Source organism: Globicephala melas, chromosome 20, assembly GCF_963455315.2.
Source record: "Globicephala melas chromosome 20, mGloMel1.2, whole genome shotgun sequence".
NCBI classification, from domain to species: domain Eukaryota; kingdom Metazoa; phylum Chordata; class Mammalia; order Artiodactyla; family Delphinidae; genus Globicephala; species Globicephala melas.
In genome coordinates, this window is record NC_083333.1 from 12,274,935 (window position 1) to 12,293,810 (window position 18,876).

The window sequence follows — 18,876 nt, forward strand, 5'->3', positions numbered from 1 at the left end:
CAGAGCTTTATTGTAGACCAAGGGGCCTGTCAGGGGCATCCCCGCAAGGGGCAAGTCCCTGCCACAAAGACAGAACCCAGGTGCTCAGGGCCACCTGTGAGCACAGGCGCCTTGACACCAACTGGAGAGGAAACAGCAACAGCACCATGATCTGCCTGTTTCCACAATCTCCTCAAGGCAGGCTGGCATTAGAATAGGAGAAATAACAGTAGGGTAGCATTTTGTGAATCCAGGGATCTGGGGCCCTGGTTCAATCACAGAGAAGCTAAGAGCCATGACAAGGGGGAAGAGCTGAAACCCAGTCCTCAAGGTCTCCAGCAGGGCAGGAAGAACTTTCAGGCCACTACAGTTCGGGTTAGCAGGAGGAAACTAAGGCCCCCAGGGCACTGGGGTGCTCAGGCTCCTGGATAGACAGGCATGACAGTCGGATCCTGGGATTCACACGAGTCGGGAAAAGGGACTCCCCATACTGGAATCGCTGTAGTCGAGGAGGTTCTGAGATGGGAAGAGAGGAAAACACGTGTCCTATGAATGTGGTTTTTAGTCCTCGCCCACCATTCTCCTCCCCGACTCCTGAAATCCCCTATCAATCCCTCCTCCCTCTTCCTCTTGGGACCCATCTATCTACACCCCTGCCCTTCCACCCTTACCTAACGGGATGATCTTGGAGGGTTTCTTCTCAAGCTCAAAAGAAAGCACAATAGGGCGGAGGACAGAGAAACTGGTACACAGTGTCCAGAGGAAGAGGGTCAAGGGCTCATCAGTCTTGGCTGAGGACTAGAAAGGGAAACTCGGGTTTCAACAGAACTCAAGTTTTTAAATGCTGTCTACCAAGCCCCCAGGAATTTGGGTATCTGAGCCCCTGCCTCCCAGCCACATCTCACCCACCTCAGGTTGGGCTCCAGGCCCCGTGAATTGCAAGGCCACTGTCCCTGGCCCTCGAACGAGCTCGAGGAGGGAGGTCCACTCACTCGGACACAGTCCTAGTGCTGCTGCCACTTGATGATTTCTACAGGTCACCACAGCCTCGGCAGTCCCATCCTCCACCAGGAGCCTGGGGGCGGGGGTGGGGGATGGGGAGTAGGAAATAGCAACTCCCACAGCGAACCCAGGTGGCCAGTCACCTGGACCCAACACGACTCCCTCTCCACCTTTTCCAGTCGTTAGCTCACTTTACTCTCATTCGTTGATTTGAAAATATTTATTAAGCAATTCCCACAAGCCAGAAATTGTGCTAACACTGGGACAACAGACACAAAGTCATGTAAGTGGTGGGACGGGAACCCACCTTGTGCTCTGCTCTCACCTGATGCTGGCCTGGCTTATAGATGTCTGAGTAGGGCAAGCAGGGCTCTGACGAGTACACCTTCCCTGGGATGAAGAAAGTGGTTGGGAAAATCCCCTGGATCCCAGCACATCCCTCTGGCACCCTGCACCCAGCTCGGCCTGTTCCCTCTCGTACCTGCGGGCAGATGCTGGTACAATGAGCACACACCCAGAGGAGCTGAAGGCTGAAGACCGAAACGACGTGGCAAGAGGCAGTGGCCCGGAATGGGGCCTTCTCACCTTGCAGAAGTTCGGCTAGGTAGATGTGGGGCAGGGGGGCACTAAAGAGAGAAAAGGGTCAAGAAACAGCCAACAGGGTTCTAAAAGCAGGGTGTGTCTGGAAGGACTCAGCAGGCATACGGATGGGGACAGTAGTGGCTTCTGTGCTCTCCTGGAAGCCCCATGGCCCCCATTTTGACTCTTTTTTTTTTTTTTCCTAGTTTTTGCTGCGCCGGGTCTTCGTTACAGCACACGGGATCTTTAGTTGCAGCATGCAGGATCTAGTTCCCCGACCAGGGATCAGACCAGGGATCAAACCCGAGCCCCCTGCATTGGGAACGCAGGGTCTTACCCACTGGACCACCAGGGAAGTCCCCCATTTTGATTCTTGATCTCTGATTGTCATCAGTTATTTCTCAGTCTTGAAAAACCAAGATGTTAGCCAAGAAAGATTTGTATTTTGGACTGAAAAGCCTTGAAAATCCTAGAATGCTAAATCTTTCTGGGTAAAATGATAGGTACTGGACATCTTTTATTTGAAGCAGAGGAAATCCTTGCAACTCAACATATTTTGCTAGGAGTGGAGAAGACTGTAGTTATGGCAAAAATTCCAGACCCTGGAACAGGTATGGTATGCAGATGTGAGGCTGTGAAGTTTAGGGACCGAGGCCTGGGCCACTGACCTGATTGTGGTATCTGGGGGAAAACTCAGGACCTGCACATAGGTAGACGACCGGAAACAACAGTAAACATTGTGGGATCTGCAGGGGGAGGAGGAAGAGTGATGAGGAGAAAGAAGTCAATGTGAGGTAGGAGCTGGGACTGCAACACAGGCCAGGCCACTCCCCCGAGGGACATGCCCTAACCCCGGCTCTACTGGAGCAGAGGGAAGAATAAGGGAAGGACTGGTCTGGAACATCTCGCGGGGGCAGAGGGCATAAACGCCAGAGAAACACAGCAAACGTAATACCAAAGAGAAGGTGTCATTGCCACACACGTAGGGGCGAGCGTTCAAGAGAACCACATCAGTGGGAAGGGGAGGCAAGGACATCAACACAGATCTTCACCTGGAAACCTTTTTCTCTAGCTGGTTAAAGTAGACTCGGGCTCCTGGAAGAAGTCCCCGTGGGGGAGGCAAGTGTGGGTCTTCAATATATATGTCCAAGTGAGGGGGGAATTCGCAGTCGGCCGTCTCCAGGGCTACGGTGAGCTTCACACATCGTCTCGTGGCCCCAGAGCTCCCTACAGAAGGAGAGGCGAGGGGTCAGTGGTCTCTCTCAGGATCACAAGGTCCCATCACTCTATTTCATACCTTTCCCCAAAACAGATGTCATTACCAGGCTTTATCCAGAGATGTGACAAAATCTCAGCTGAGAAAGACACCAAGGAATCTGTGAAACTGGAAGGTCAGAGAAATACAGTGAGAATGGAGGCCTAAGAAAGCAGAGACTGGAGTCAGACCCAAGGACAGAAAGGAGTTACAGTGTCTGCCGGAACATTAACTATGAGGCCCTGGAAAGCCTTGCACTGTCTCAAACCGCACGCTAAAAGTAACAGGGTTCATGGGAAAAGCAGGGTTGTGCAGATCACTCAAAACCCACACAGCCTTGCACTCAGAGGCCTCACCAAGGAACGCCCCAGCAGAGGTGAATCTGCACTTGCATTTACACCTAGAATCTCAGTCAGTCCATTGTTCACAGCTTTGTATGCTGGGGCCCACGCCCACTCCCTTCAAATCACAGGTCCTTGAAAACTTTCACTTCTGATAGGGATCGGCTTTGTAAAAATTACACATGTAATCCAGTAGGGTGTTTGTTTGTTTGTTTACACAGGGGGGAAGTATCTCTGCAGCTTCTTCAACTGCACTGCAGCTACCCCGAAAAAGCCTACACGAGGAAAGCACAGCTGTTCCTAAAGCCATAGTTAGCCACTTCTTGCACCAAAGGAAGGTTCTTCCCTAAAGCTTTTCAGCTTTGTCCTTGTTTTTTTTGTTTCTTATATTTCCTTTTATTGCTGAAGCTTTTCCTGAACTGTGAGAAAGCCTGCTCAGTCGTTTCAGAACAGTAACATACTGGGGGAAAATCAAGTGTGAAACCCAACTTGCATCTTAGAGTGACATCTTTCCTCTAGGAGCTAAATCACATGCAAGAAACACACACTGTAGCAGAGAATGGGCTGTTCATCCCACCCAACGACTGCAGAGGAAGAGAGAGCAGCCAAACTAGCTGGAGAAGCTGCTGGACATTTACTTGCCACTGAGCAGGTCAGTCAGCGAGGATTCAGGCAGTGCCCTGCTGATACCCAGCACCTCTGGGATGTCCTGGGAGCTCGCAAGTTCCAGGGTCCACTCATCCTGGACAGTGAGGCAGGACGCACAGCCAGCCAGCTCCGGAGGACGCAGTGATACGCAGGATGAACCACCCTCCTTGAACAACATTGGTGTCTGCCAGGAAATGGGGAGATGATTGTCTCTGAGTGTGTCCTGGTCCGGAGACAGGTTCCTAACATACTACGATCCAGTTTTGTTTCCTCTCTGGAGCCTAGTGAAGGAAGTGATCCAGACACAGACAGGCCTTCTATTTGATCTAAATCCACCCTTCTTCTAGGAGACCTAGAAGTTCCTCTCCAGACCCCAAGCCAAAAAATGCTTTCTGGGGAAGGGCATGGTGAACTGGGCACTCACGGGAGGGCCAGGGACCACGAGTCGGTACACTTGCCCTGGGTGCAAGAACTCAAACCAGCGGACTGAGGAGCTGAGGAAGATGAGGAGAACCTGAGGGGGAGAGCAGGGTCCCTCAGACAGGAGCTGGGGCACAGGACGTCAGGTCCCAGGTCCCAGGCCCCAGTTTACCTTCTGATCCGAGTTTTCACCTTCCCTGGGCTCGGGTGGGCCCCATCCAGTTCCCTCCTTCCTCTGGGTGCCCCCAAGCCAGCTCCCTAACACGAGGAAGCTGAGGGTGGGCTTGGGCACCTCCGAACTGGCTCCTGGGGGGACACAGAAGTTCCTCTTCATCAGTGCCTCCTTGTGGGACAGCAAGAACAGCCGGCTCTGGCCTATGTGGGGACCCTCTGGCAGGGAGGGCTCTGTCTGAGGAGGCCTTGAGGAGGTGGCCGAGTGAAGGACGGGTCTGGGCACAGACAGGATCAGGGCATCAGCCAGGAAAATCTGGACATAGACTCTGTCGGGAGAGACAAGGAATAGGTTTCTTAGCGATGCAGGCACTGGATGTTGTGGGCCCCAGAGTTCTACCACCTGCACCGGGCCCTTCCCCTTCCCCTCAGGGTCTCAGAGGACAGCCACCACCCTAAGGATCAACCTGGCCTGCTTCTTCTGCATGAAGCCTGTCATGCTCAGCTCCTTCCAGGAAGGGAAGTTGCTTCTGACATTCCTTTCTACGACCAACTGGAACCTCTCCGCCCGCACCAGGCAGCCTGGAGGAAGAAAGTTTTCTATTTTGGCAAGAGGGGAGGATTGTGGGATGGGCAGTAGAGCCGACCGCCCTGCAGGTCTCACTGCCTGACTCAGGCCAGAGATGCTCCCCTAACACAACGTGAAGGCCTAGGCCGGAGCCCCATCTTGGAGGAGTCATACCTCCAAGGGAGAAACCATTCCATCTGCATGGCCAATCCCACCCCTGGCCACCTAGGCTGAGAGGCCTTGATTCTACTTTCTCATAAATCCCTAAAACGCCTGCTCCGAGATCTGAAAAGCTTTCCTCTCCAGGGTTTCCCTGCCTACAAACCTCAATAAGCCCAAATAAGCCCCATTACTCTTCCACACTAAGAAGGTAAGAAATGGAAGTTGTCATCCTGGTGTGCCTAGGGAGGGAGAAGTGAATGTTGGGAATTGTAGTTCTGGCCAGGAACCCCTTGCTCCTTTACACCACCTGCCAATACCAGCCTCCTACACCTCCCGCCAGACTGGTTGATCAACAGAAGCCACTCCAGCATCTCTAGTAAATCCCAGCAGTGCTTTCTGCCAAGCCCCCAGTTCGGAGAACCTCTACCCCACCACCATCTCTCTCCACCTCTGAACTCCAAACCTATGAGCCCGGGGTCAGCGAGGGGCTGCGAGGGCTTGGCCAGGAGTAGGCAGGGGAGGGAACCGCTTTGGTCCTGAAGTCGCAGACAACCTTTACGAGACGAAGGCACCAGAATCCCAAGCAGAACCTACAAGGAGACGAAGGCCGAGGCATCAAGTCTTATTAAACAGATATACTGAGCATCTACCACGTGCCAGGCACTGTGTTAACTGTTAGAGCTACAAAGTGAACCACAAAAACATGGTCTGTGACCTCAAAGAATTTATATTGAAGTGAGGTAGACAGATGTGGAAAAAATGCACCTGCATTCACACATTTAGTAGCCAGAGAGAAAGTATACAAACCGAGGTTAGAGCTAGGAGACCATGGAGGAACTCCCAAGACATAATAAGGAGTTTGGGTTTGATTTTATACACACTGGTAGAAACAAGAGAAGCAGTTAAATTAAGAGAGTTTTATAATCGATGTTCAATTGTACCCCATCCCTTTCTAGTTGCTACAAGAGAACGGATTAGAGGGGGCCAAGAAGAGGTGGAGTATTCTAGTTAGAAGGCTAGTGTAATCAAAATGACAAGAAAGGACTACGGTAGTGGTAGTGAAAATGGCAAAAAGAGGAAGTCCCCTGAGCCCCGCTGGAAACACACTTACTGGGGCCGGGTGGAAGGCAGAGGGCAGCAGACAGAGCCAGGACCAGGCCAGGCGCTGATTGAGTTGGCAACTGGGCAGGTGAGAAGCCTCTGGGAGGGGCAGAAGGGTCTTAGGGTCAAAGGAGGCCCAGGCCCTGCACTTCCCTTCCTCTTTCAGGGCGGCCAGTGTAGGGAAAGAGCAGGGGGTCTGCAGTCGAGCGTACTGTCAGAGAGAAGAGACATCAGATTATGTGTCCCCTGTGCCCGGGGTGTCCCCCAGGGCGTTAGCTCTGCCAACTCCATTCCCCCACATCCTCAGACCTTCTGCAGCGGACAGTGATGCGGCTCTTCAAGGATCTCGTTGTGTGTATTCCGACCGGGGCAGCCAGGTGGAACGAGAACCTCCAAGGTAGGGGCCAGGATTTGTAGTCCCAGGCTGGGGTTCCCAGGCGAGGAATGCTGCAGGAACTGGTGGTGTCTCAGCACATGGGGACACAGCCTTGGCCACGGAAAGAAGTGGAGTCACTTCCCCCAAAGACCCTGTCTCTCCCAGAATCTGGCTTCGCTGACAGAGGAAGTGTCCCACTCCCACCGACTCCCCAGCCCAGACCGTCGTCCTCCTCACTTGCAGGCCAGCTCCTCCAGGGCCTTGGAGGCCCACAGGTAGAGGGGAAGTCCTAACTGATGTTCCCACACCAGCTGCTCATACAGGGAGGCCCCGGGGGCTCGGTGGGAAGACTGAGTCTCAGGCATCAGACGAGAGAAGCCCTGAAGTAGAACGGCGCCACGGAGGCAGGGGGCTAACATGGGCCTTCTCGTCCCCCCACCCATTGACTGCAGGAGGTGAACATCCTGGAGCTGGGGAGGCAGAAGGGAAAAAGCAACTCAGTGATCGCAGGCAGAGTTAAATGCAGCTTTCCACTGCCTGGGTCCCAGGAGAAATACAATTTCTCCTTTACAGGTTGCTTCCCTCCAGCCCCTTATGCCTCGCCTTCCATCACAAGCCGCTCCCCTGCGGTAAGGCTTCATCTCCCAGAAGCCTCACTCAGCCTTTCTGTGGGCCCGGGGGCTCCTGGCCAGCGGGGCCCTGGCTGCTCACCTGCACTTCAGCTCCAGTTGGAAGGCCCTTCTGGAAAGGAGAGGCTCTGGACCTAACTGCTCCTCCCAGAGCCCCACTCTCTACTCCCTTCTGACCTGAGCTCTCATCCAAATCATTCTTAACAAAAGCACCCCCGCGCCCCAACACACATTTATTATTTTTATAATCTTGCTGTAGAGGCGTCGACCTGCTGCAAAGAAGGACCAGCCCGTAAAGGTAAGACAAGCTACTGAAAGGGTCTCCTTCTGTCACCAGCCCTGGCCCCTCACATACCTCCAGACGGACTCCTGGTCGCACTACCCGCCTGAGGCCATGGAACTGCTGGTAGGCAAGGCAGAGCCCCAGCTGCCCGTCCAGCTCGTAGAGGCCCGCAGGCTGATTCAGCGTGCCAGTGACCGTTCCCTGCAAAGAAGCCAAAGGGCCAGGTGATCCCCGTTCCCATCCTCTTTGGAGACCGCCACGTTTCCTGCCCTTCGGGCTCAAGGATCTCTCCCTTATGCTCACCGTGTATGATAAGAGCCTGGAGTCCCGGACGAGACCGTCTGGACCTGGACCCTTCTTGTCTTGCGGATTGCTGAGTATGGGGAGTGGCTGGGGGTTGGTCTCCAAGGGGGCTCCTTCCAGCTCCAGTTCCAGCTCTCGCACACATTCTGGTTTCAGTGGCAAAAGCCGGGAGGAGGGACTGGTCATCCAAATCCGGTAACGGTGACCAGGGAGCTTGGACGCTCGCAGCTCCGTCAGCACATAGGCCTTATGAGGCCAAAGGGCTCGGTGCCACACCAGCTGCGCAGGGATCTGGCTTGTGCGGAAGCAGGCAACACGGTACGTGAGAGGCTTCCCATGATGCTGCCCCTCTGCCAGGGTCCCTTCCCATCACAATGTGACCCTCAAAGACCTACTCCTCGAGAGCCTTTCCTTGCCTCTTCATCTTCCCTGCTCCCCAATTAAATCTTAAGCCACAGAACTCTCAGGATCTCTCCCCTCTCATGGAAATGGAAAATATTTCCTAATCCCTCCCCCAAGGCACAAACCAGCCCTACAACTTTCTCCAAAATATATAAATATTCCTTTCAGAAAATTCTGCCCTTTCCCCATCCCACTCCAACATACAAACCAGCCATACAAACAACGTTCACTTATTTAATCAGTATGCACACGGTACGTAAGTATCCAGTATTGGGATAGATGTTAAGGGAAATATCATAGACTTCTCTCATCTCCAACATATTTCAAACCACGGGGAAACACAGACACAAACCCAAGTAATAACATAGAGCCATGTATGATCAAGTGGCAAAAACAATACACATCTGGTAAGGTTTCAGAGAAAGAAAGAGGTCGGGATGGGTTGGAATGATCAGGAAGGCCAAGTGAAAGAAGCTGAACTTGCCAAGGTCCTGAAGGCCATGTCTGCTTTGCTGACGTAGAGAGGAGAGAGGAGCGGGACTCAAGCACAGGCAACAACACAGAAATGTTCAGAACCCAGAATGAGCAAGGCCATGAAAACCCTGCCGGGACGGAGGAGCAATGGCCTTGGCAGTTGCCAGAGACAGGATGGAAGGGCCGAGATGAAGAAAAAACCCAGAAATAACATGCTGAAGACTTTCAGTCTTTCGGAAAGGGAGAGACATCCAAGTAGGAAAATAAAAATGAACGGCAGAGGGTCTCCTATGGAATGGAGCAAGGTGGCTGTTGAAGAAATTTAAGCAAAAGGAAAAAAGTTACATAGATGAGACCGTTAATAAGTATAACAATCTTCTAGGGCATGTCCCTCCCAGAGCACGGCTGCCATTCTCAGGGGCTTCAAAACACACTGATGACTCTGGATACTTGAACTTCACAGTCCCCTATGCTCGGCTTCACAGACCCCCATTTCTCTCTAAAACCAGCTGAGTACCACCAGTCAGACCTTGGACGTCACAACTCATCGTAAGGTATTGCCAAGATTTTACTTAAGCTTACTGCTTATGCAAAACAAGTAGCTAATGATGGTCTGACTGAACACACGAATGAATGACTGAATACTATTGCTTCTGCTCTCCCCTGCTCCCCCTGGGCTCACTAGACTTCCTCTAACCTCTTACTAGGACCTCCCAATATTGCAGCCACTTCTCCTTTATTCAGACGTTGAGGTCCTTCCCTTCCTCTGTCCGAATGCCAGGACCTGAATACCTATCCCCTGAATCCTGCCCTTTTTACCCACACTTCACCCTTGAGTTTACAGCATCACAGCCCTCTTTCCTCAACTCTTCTTCTAAGACAAAAACCCTGCTGAGGAAGACAGGCCCACACCACCCCAGGGCAAAACACGGACGCTAACCCTCTCCAGCTGCGCCTCCGTCACTGCTTAGCGATCTCTTATCCTCACCTGCCTGGCACAGCAGTTTACCCTGAACCTTTACTCCTCTCTTCAGAGTTCAGTCTTTCTAGACACGACCTCACTCCTCTATCATGGAGGTGATTCACTGGGATCATCTAGAGTGACGGTATTTCGCCAATGTGTCTCTTCAGCAGCCTGTAAACAAACCAAGATCACTCCTCCCCTGAGCACCCAGACTTATTCCAAAGCCCACCTCTGCACCCTCACAGTGCCTTGTGCATGTGCATGACTCTACCCCAGCACTTATGACCCTGAGCAGTAATCATTGACTCACTTACCTGGCTGAGAGCTTCCAGAGGACAAGAGCCGTCAACTTACTCAATTTTGTGCCTCTGAAATGACCAAAGCCCCTAGCATACAGCATATACTCAATAAAGGGCCAATCTTGGTACAGGTGATACTCCAGTCCCAGACAGCCCTCCCTCTCTTCTAGGGATTCAAATCCTAGCCACCTTCAAGAACCAGATCGAGTCTAAACTCTCCCTCCTTAGGCTTCTCTCCACATAATAAACTCTAGCTAACCTGCTATAGCAGTTACAACTATACCACACAACTTGGAACTTACACACTGTTCTGTATTATGCTCTGCTTGTTTTACAAATCAATATGATATAGAATCTACAATAAGATTATAAACTACCCAAAGGGCTTGGCCTACTTTAGTTGCCCTGCAGAAATTCAAGTGCATTTCAGAGCTTTCCCCCTCGAATGAGCCAATCCTACCATGCCCAGAATTTTTGAATGCTCTAGGAGACTTAAAACATTCTAATGTAAACAATATACATAAGCTCCTCTTTAACCCAAGAGGAAAAAACAAGATTAGAAATTTGGGTGGTTTGTAAGCGTTTTCAGTTTCTTTATACTCTAATTACTGTTACTCCAGCTCACGACACACACAGATACAGGTAAGAATTCTTATAGTGCTAGTAAATTTCATAGTTTCCTTTTTCGATATGCATGTTAAAGAGCCCGTTCATCCTTTAATTGTTTTGAATGCTTCTGAAACGTTATTCAGATAATTGTATAAATCATATAACAATAATCAGTATAAAAATGAATGACTTTAAAATCATACCAGGGACTTCCCTGGTGGCACAGTGGATAAGACTCCCCACTCCCAATGTAGGGAGCCCAGGTTTGATCCCTGGTCAGGGAACTAGATCCGACATGCATGCCGCAACTAAGAGTTTGCATGCCACAACTAAGGAGCCCATGTGCTACAACTAAGGAGCTGGCAAGCTGCAACTAAAGAGCCCACCCTGCTGCAACTAAGACCCGGCACAACCAAATAAATAAATATTTTAAAAATAATAATTAAAAAAATAATGGGGCTTCCCTGGTGGCGCAGTGGTTGAGAGTCCGCCTGCCGATGCAGGGGACACGGGTTCGTGCCCCGGTCCAGGAAGATACCACATGCCGCGGAGCGGCTGGGCCCGTGAGCCATGGCAACGGGAGAGGCCACAGCAGTGAGAGGCCCGTGCACCGCAAAAAAATAAAATAAAATAAAATAAAATAAAATCGTACCAGTTGATGTAAAAAGACTCAACAATAAGTACCAAGTTTTACTAAAAGTACATGTATTTCATGTTTTAATGGTGTTAAGATAACTACTCTCCTTGCTCATTCTTCTAATGCAGGGGAAAAACAAGTGATTCTGGCAGGTTTTCAAAATGGGACACATGATACAAAAGTTGTCTCCTTGAATGAGCTGCACAGCAGGGAAGTCTACTCCCCACCTCCTGTATGTAGGGAAGGCGTCACTCACACTGTTCCCTCAACAGCACTGTTCCAGAAATAACTCTCCCCAGCTGTCCTCCTTTCCCACCTGGTTCCTCCTATGATGTTATCTTTCCTATTAGGAGCTCGTACCCCCCTCCCACACCTCCACACCCCTGAATTGACCCTAATCCTCACCTGCACGATGACAGACACATGGCTGCCAACTGGGGATGATCCACCAAGAGAGAGGATGAAGTAGGCTTTCCTTCGACTTGTCACCAGAGCGCTCAATCGAACCAGCTCCCCAGCAAGGTTTGGCTGCACAGTTCTGTGCTTGCTTCTAAAAAAAAGTAGAGACAGAAGTCATTTTTATTTCTCTCTTTTTTTCTCCCCTACAAATGCCTTCCTTTCCACTATTACCTAGTAGTGATGTAAAATTTCCATAGCCCAAAGCCATTGTTCTAAAAACCTCCTTCAAACTCTACCTGCCCTTAGATAAGGCACACTTCCCTGGAAGAATCTGGCTCTTAACTTTCTGAGAGGCCCCACTGTTCCCCTGATTGGGAACATTCCATCTACATTACTCTCAATGCCTTTCTTTCCCTCCTTCCACTGACCCACCATCATCGTCCCAGTTTTACAGTGCTGCCTCCTCCCCTACACGGAAGAATTACCTGTGCCTGAGCAGGTGGGAAGCCATCTCTGGGTAGAGAACAGGGATGGGGGTGAGGGGGCCAGGACTGATGGTCAAGGGAAACACTGGCACAGGGGCACCCCAGAGCTCCAAGTGCCCTTCTCCTGAGGACTTCATTGCAGGAGGGAGGTAACTCCAGTTGGGGAACAGAAAGAGATGGCCCAACCAAGAAAGGTCCAGATCTATGAGCTAGAAAAGACCAAGGGCAAGGATTAATCAGGACCCTGGCATCCAGTCCACCCCCCTCCATCTTTGTTCCCTCAGAGACTTAATTGTCTTGCTCCCTAGACACCATTCTTATTAGTATCTGAGGGATCTGACTGCCCCCTTCCTACTCACCTCACAGCCCAGGGTACCAGTGTTATCTCTTATATAGAGGCTTCCATTCCTGCACTCTTGTTCCAAGTCCCCTGATAGGTCTGTTAGTGTCCCTAAAAGTAACAGCCGTTCCCGGGGCAGGGGGACGCCACGTGGTCCGGCCTCTTTGGTCCAATCCTGGTACGCAGTACTGCTCCAGGACAGGTGGCTGCAGCATGGGAGACGTTGGTGGGTCCTGAGGTCCTTTACTGAGACAAAGCTGCAGAGTGAAGGGAACAGAGGTTTCGTAAAGCTATGTTCAAGCCTAGGAATTTTATCCTCAACCCCAACAAATCCCCCAAGATCCCAAGGAAAGATCAATGGGCAACCTGGACTAAGAAAGTTTGATTGATTGAAAAAACTGGGAGTGAGGGCCTAAGAAAACGAGGATGGGGTCTGGGTCCAAACACTGGGTAGTACCTAGGGAAGGCAGGAAGAAAGTCTGTGCTGAATCATATCTTGAACAAGACAGTGCCACAGAGAGGACCCAGAGAAATGGAGTGGGAATGTAAGAGCAGCCTGAGGAGATGAGCAGGTGGGGAGAACATTTTAGAGACAACACAAACTGCTCCCCTGACAGCATCTCAGCTCTCAGCTCCACAGAGAACTTCAGTGGGGGCACTAAGGCATCTGTCTAATGGCTCAACCTCATTGGCCCCGGCCAGGTTTCCTTCCTAGTCTGGAGTATCACAGTACTAGAGACTGGCTGGGAAGCTGAGGCTGAGGTGGGAGTTGATATCACAAGCTCCCAAATCTCAAGAGATGTTTGAGATCAACCATTCTTAAGCAAAGTGCCGCAACACTGCTGAGTCACTACCAATTGTGAGGTGTATCACAGAGAATGTGATACAAGTTAAATTACCAAAGTGGTGATAGATTCACATTTTTGTAATACCATTATTATATTCCCACGGTTTTTTCACTCATCTCCACTCCCATGGTTTTTTCAGCGGAAAAGAAACAGGATAAGGTTACAAAACATGACAATTTATCCTCCTTGTTGCACTCATGAACATAAGCTACATGTGAGTGCTAAAGATTAGAAATGCTGTTCTAGATGGCCCACACCCCTTCCACATTTGCCTCATTCTTCCCCAATGACTTCAGAGCAGATAAAAGGCAAAGACAGAAACTAACATCGTTGCACCCCTGCTATACACATACTGTACTGGGTCCATTCACGCTCAATATTGCATTGAATCTTCACCAAAAATCCCTGGAAACAGACCAATGAGGAAATTTACAGAGGTTCAGGTACACAGTGGTGCAGGCGGCAAAGCCAGGTATGTCTCACTCAAAAGTCTTTTTGTCTTTCCCTACTTCTGTAAAAGCCTAGGAAAAAACAACTGGAGGGAACCGTGCCTTTACCCTAGGCACCTTCAGGACAGAAAACAGTAAGGATAGGGGTCACTTTTCTCAGATTCTTCAGGGTTTGGGTCAGGAAACTGAAGGTGATAACCACAGACCTTTTGCATGGGCCACTGCCCTCCAACTTTCAAGGCCACCACAGTACCTGGCACACAGCAGGCACTCAGTGAAGGGAAATGGAAAAATGAATGAATATTTATACCTGTCAAATAAATTTTACTCTATCTTCATCCACCATCTTCTACATATTGTGCTATCTAGTCTACATTTATCCTGAAGAATAACAAGAAACTTAAACAGGTTGCAAGTTTTCTAAAAATTGCTGACTTACCACTTTTCAATTATTCTTTTTGGATTTTCAGTTATTATTGGGAAATAACAAAATAAACAAAGCTAAACAGATTTCTACCTTTTTTAAAAAAAGAAAAAAGTGATACGTTTAGTCACGTAACAGAATACCACACGGCAGTTAAAATAAATGACCTAGCGCTATCAATGTGAATAAATCTCACAAGCATAATGTTAAGCACAAAAAAGCAAACCGCAGATGATATACAAGGTATGGTACCATTTATACAAAGTCTAAAGGTATGTAAAACTACTGAATATTGCTTAGGGATAGATGCATGGATAGAAAAAATATAAAGATATTCACAAGAATGATATACCCTCATACTCCAGATACTAGTTACTTCTATGAGGAAGTAAGCAGGTTTCTTTTTGCAGAACTTTGCGGAGCCTTTAACATGTCAATGAGCCTCATGATTCTCCTAGAGAAGTTTATCTTATGCGATGTCTCTCAAACTTATTTGGCCATGCAACCCTTTTCCTGTAGTACTTTATTAACATTGCCTAGAACGGTTTAGGAATGGTAGTATAGTGTTAAAAAGGACAAAACCAAAAAAGCACCTTCAGAAGACCTCAAACTCAGGTCTTTCAAAATCAACGATCTACACTTGCTGAAGTCACAGTCTGTATCTTAGTTTCCTAATGCACAAAACGAAATAGTATCAGCCTCTCTCCCCACTTTGAGGGTTCTTTTTCCGTATTTTCTATCTTCTCACGCCCCTCTCCTTGTCTCTAAACTTGACTTGAGCCAATTAAGGAGAACTACAAGAAAAGGAAAGCAGCTTGATGGAGAATGAGAAAGACTGGCAGAAGGGGTTTTCTTTAGACCACCTTTTTCTCCCCTTAAGTTTCCCCTTAGTCAACTCAAATGGTAAGTCCTTCTTTCTCAATCCCAAATTTAACTTTCCTGGGAATCCCACTTCTCCTTACCTGTAGCTGAGGGGCAGTGTTAAACCCTGGTTCCTTCCCTGGGGCAACCAGACAGTCTTCACACAGTCAATTACCAACTGAGTCAACTGGACATCAGGCTCCTTGCCAGGTGGACACAGGGTCTCTTCGATGAAGGCCTGGGCAGCCTCAAGCCAGGCTTGCTCCTGAGGAAAGTGAAGCGAGTTCAAACACCTTCCTGACCATCTTGCCCACCAAGGAAACTGGGGAATAATAATGGAATAGATTTTTTTAAAAAATCAAGAGGGAGGACTTCCCTGGTGGCACAGTGGTTAAGAATCCACCTACAGATGCAGGTGACATGGGTTCAATCCCTGGTCCTGGAAGATCCCACATGCCGCGAAGCAACTAAGCCTGTGCGCTACAACTACTGAGCCCACACACCGCAACTACTGAAGCCCAGGTGCCTAGAGCCTATGCTCTGCAATAAGAGAAGCCCCCGCACTGCAACGAAGAGTAGCCCCTGCTCGCCGCAACTAGAGAAAGCCTGCGTGCAACAACAAAGACCCAACACAGCCAAAAAAAAAAACCAAAAGTCAACCGGGAAAAAATGAAGATGTAAAGTAAAGCAGTTTAGAGCTTGAAGAAACCTTAGAAGTCTTAGTTTAGCCAATCAACTTAGACAACTGGCCATCCAGCTTTGGTCTTGCCTCTTTCTTTAACAAACCTGTACCGATCCTTAAAGTGCTCAATTAGAATAAATATTCCTCGTGAACTCTTCTTTGAGCATCCCCGGCAGAATGCTGCTCCCTCCTTGGAGCTCCCACAGTACCTTGCACGTGGAGCAATGACCACCAGATACAGTGGCAGCCCACCTTCTATGGGGTCTGATTCTAAAGCCAGCAAGTTGAAAAACAAGACTGGTCTAAGGTCACCCTCAAAAAAAATCCTTTAAATTGCTCAAAAGGAATAGTACGTAACACTACAGTAATATGTATATGGAAATGGAAATGTGCCTAATAACAGACATTCCATAAAAGGACATAAGCAGAGGGATTTCCCTGGTGGCGCAGTGGTTGGGAGTCTGCCTGCCGATGCAGGGAACACGGGTTCGTGCCCCGGTCCGGGAGGATCCCACATGCCGTGGAGCGGCTGGGCCCGTGAGCCATGGCCGCCGAGCCTGCGCGTCCGGAGCCTGTGCTCCGCAACGGGAGAGGCCACAGCAGTGAGAGGCCCGCGTACTGCAAAAAAGGACATAAGCAGAGTATAATTTTTAAGCATCCCCCTCTTTTTTTAGTGGAGTGTATACATCTGAGTGCCTATAAGCTAAATATATATGAGATACAATCCCACTGGAATTGTTTCCTGTTCTGTCTTTGTAGCTAAGATGTGGGCTTCCTAAGGAGGACAGGAACGATCTCTGTATATGTACCAGAGTCTGGGGACATAGTAGCCTTTATATATAGATAACTCTAGGGGAGGGGGCCAGTTTAGCCTACTCCTAGTGCTAAGCAGATTTATTTTAAAATTCTGACAGAGTTCAACAATACTTAATGACCTTTACCCTTCTTGATCCCCAGTAATAATTCAAAACCATTATAGCTGTATCCCTGCTCCTCCAGTCACTCCTCCACATCCAGTTAACCTTTAGCAGCTTGAAAACAGCTTGAAAAACCAGTGTTCAAGTTCTAGATGACTTCAGTGTCCTTGTGGATGGCCCTATCATTGACTTTCACCTTCACCCCATCTCAGTCAAACACTCTTGTTCATGGTCAGTGTTGTCAAAATTGGACCAGGTTATCACTCAGAACTGCCCACCAACATCACACTCCCACTTTTTGCCTTCCTCTCTTGATCTTCTCTTTTAGCTCCTATTCCTGAGGACCTGTCCATTGGCACACTGAATACTACTGTTTCTCAAAGTGGTACTGATGCCTCAGAATCACCAAAGTTCTGTTTAAAATGCAACTGATATTTAGGTGATCCTGTCTATTGACTCAGAAGCCAGGAGTGGGTGGGGTGGGGGGATTTAGCTCCAGAGTGTGTTTTGAACTTGGGTCCTGTGTAGGGAAAGGAAGAAGTGAAAGAGGACATCCACATGTCACGGCAGAACTATTCGGTTGAGGGTGCTATTTGCCAAGTTAGTGAACATTGGAAGAGGGGTGGATTTTCTGAAAAGCTCAGTGTTGGGCATATGTGGTGCCTGTAGGTTGGCCAGATGGAGACTCTGGCAGGCAGATGGATATAACTAGAGCTCAGGAGAGAGATCACAGTCAAAGTAGAGATTTAGGAAAAATCAGCATCTATCACTGGCTATTAAAGCCATGCAGTCAGTGGATGAGGTCGAGAAGAAAGTGTACAGTGTTCTCAAACTTCGGCCTATATCAGTATTAATCTGGGGAGCTTACTTAATTTAGATGCTATCTCCTCAGTATCTTTTTACTCTGTTTTCACCTCTGGAACCTCAACATTGCTGCCATGGTCAGGGTCACTACCATCTCTTACTACATTTAAATCACAGCGTTCTAACTGATACTCTCTAGTCCAGGGGTCCCCAACTCCCGGGCCATGGACCGGTACCGGTCGGTGGCCTGTTAGGAACCAGGCAGCATAGGAGGAGGTGAGCAGCGGGCGGTGAGCAAGCGAAGCTTCATCTGTATTTACAGCCACTCCCCATTGCTCGCATTATCGGCTGAGCTCCGCCTACTTTCAGAGCAGCGAGGGCATTAGATTCTCATAGAAGCAAGAACCCTACTGTGACCTGCGCATGTGAGGGATCTAGGCTGTGCACTCCTTACGAGAATCTAACGCCTGATGATCTGAGGTGGAGCTGAGGCAGTGTGACGCTAGCGCTGGGTAGCAGCTGCAAAAACACATTATCATTAGCAGAGAGGTTTGACTGCATAGAGACCATAATAAATCAATGTGCTTGAATCATCCCGAAACCATCCCCCCCAAAAAAAGAAACTGTCTTCCACGAAACCGGTCCCAGGTGCCAAAAAGGTTGGAGACCACCGCAGTCCACTCTCTACTCTGCTACCTCAGGAAACGAAAACAAAACTTATCCACTCTTTTGCTTAAAACCCTTCAATAACTCCCAATTATCCTCCGGTTGAAATCACTGCCTACCAAGACTTACGAGGCTGTCACCTTTGAGCTCTCCACCACCACCCAGCTGAACTTTCTGAGTTTTTCAAAGACACCTACTCTGTCTCTTGCCTTTGAACATGTTTTTTGCCTCCGCCTTGAAACCTCTTTTAGCGCTTTTTTTTTTTTCCTTGCTAACTCCTGCACGTACTTCGGGTCTCAGAAGCTTTTCCAGATTATCGGTTACCCCTTTCCCATACAGCTGCGTCAGAGGTCTCCCCAGGAATCTACACCCCCACAGTTAGCCGTTCGTCGGCTCCTGGCTTCCCATTGGGCTTGAAGCCTAAAGAGTGGACAGAGGTGTATTTATGGTTCACAGCCGGCGCCACAGCCATAGTGGAATAAATGTAATCGCAGAACCAGTGAGAGGGGCGGGACGAAGAGCCTCACCGTCCCCCCTCGCCTGGGGGCGGCCAGCTAAGTCAGGGAGGCAAAGAGGCAAGGTGGAGCTTACAGGAGCAGAAAGAAAATACGGAACAGGCAAGAAGAAAGGGACGAGGGGCAGAGAACAGCACTCACGGAGCCATGAGCCTCAGCCCGGCAGGCAGCCATGATGCCCCGGCGACTCCACCCCCTGGAAAGCGCGCCGAGGCTCTAAGGCAGGCTGGCCCGTGACGTCATCGGCGGGCGCCCCCCCTGGCTCCACCTCCGACTTCTCCACG

At 49.5% G+C, this 18,876-nt stretch overlaps 1 protein-coding gene across 3 annotated transcripts in view; it reads right to left on the minus strand.

The window, feature by feature from the left end:
- Window positions 1-18,827, minus strand: part of CTC1 (CST telomere replication complex component 1) — an 18,846-nt gene extending 19 nt beyond the window's left edge. The window contains exons 1-23 of one of the 3 annotated variants that reach the window (XM_030861482.2): window positions 18,734-18,827; window positions 15,110-15,273; window positions 12,446-12,683; window positions 12,087-12,295; window positions 11,608-11,752; window positions 7,818-8,108; window positions 7,587-7,715; window positions 6,840-7,072; window positions 6,536-6,713; window positions 6,237-6,437; window positions 5,589-5,715; window positions 4,863-4,977; window positions 4,397-4,724; window positions 4,229-4,318; window positions 3,795-3,988; window positions 2,883-2,944; window positions 2,613-2,787; window positions 2,229-2,306; window positions 1,463-1,607; window positions 1,307-1,371; window positions 889-1,054; window positions 651-777; window positions 1-495 (exon numbers count right to left, since the gene is read on the minus strand). The exon at window positions 1-495 is cut by the window's left edge and continues 19 nt beyond it. In XM_030861482.2, coding sequence (XP_030717342.1) covers window positions 356-495; window positions 651-777; window positions 889-1,054; window positions 1,307-1,371; window positions 1,463-1,607; window positions 2,229-2,306; window positions 2,613-2,787; window positions 2,883-2,944; window positions 3,795-3,988; window positions 4,229-4,318; window positions 4,397-4,724; window positions 4,863-4,977; window positions 5,589-5,715; window positions 6,237-6,437; window positions 6,536-6,713; window positions 6,840-7,072; window positions 7,587-7,715; window positions 7,818-8,108; window positions 11,608-11,752; window positions 12,087-12,295; window positions 12,446-12,683; window positions 15,110-15,273; window positions 18,734-18,766 — 3,633 coding nt within the window. In that variant the 5' untranslated portion in view covers window positions 18,767-18,827 and the 3' untranslated portion in view covers window positions 1-355. Of the gene's footprint in view, window positions 496-650; window positions 778-888; window positions 1,055-1,306; window positions 1,372-1,462; window positions 1,608-2,228; window positions 2,307-2,612; window positions 2,788-2,882; window positions 2,945-3,794; window positions 3,989-4,228; window positions 4,319-4,396; window positions 4,725-4,862; window positions 4,978-5,588; window positions 5,716-6,236; window positions 6,438-6,535; window positions 6,714-6,839; window positions 7,073-7,586; window positions 7,716-7,817; window positions 8,113-11,607; window positions 11,753-12,086; window positions 12,296-12,445; window positions 12,684-15,109; window positions 15,274-18,733 lie in introns of those variants that run through there. The other 2 variants (XM_060291292.1, XM_060291293.1) reach the window with 2 other exon arrangements.
- Window positions 18,828-18,876: the final 49 nt, after the last annotated feature.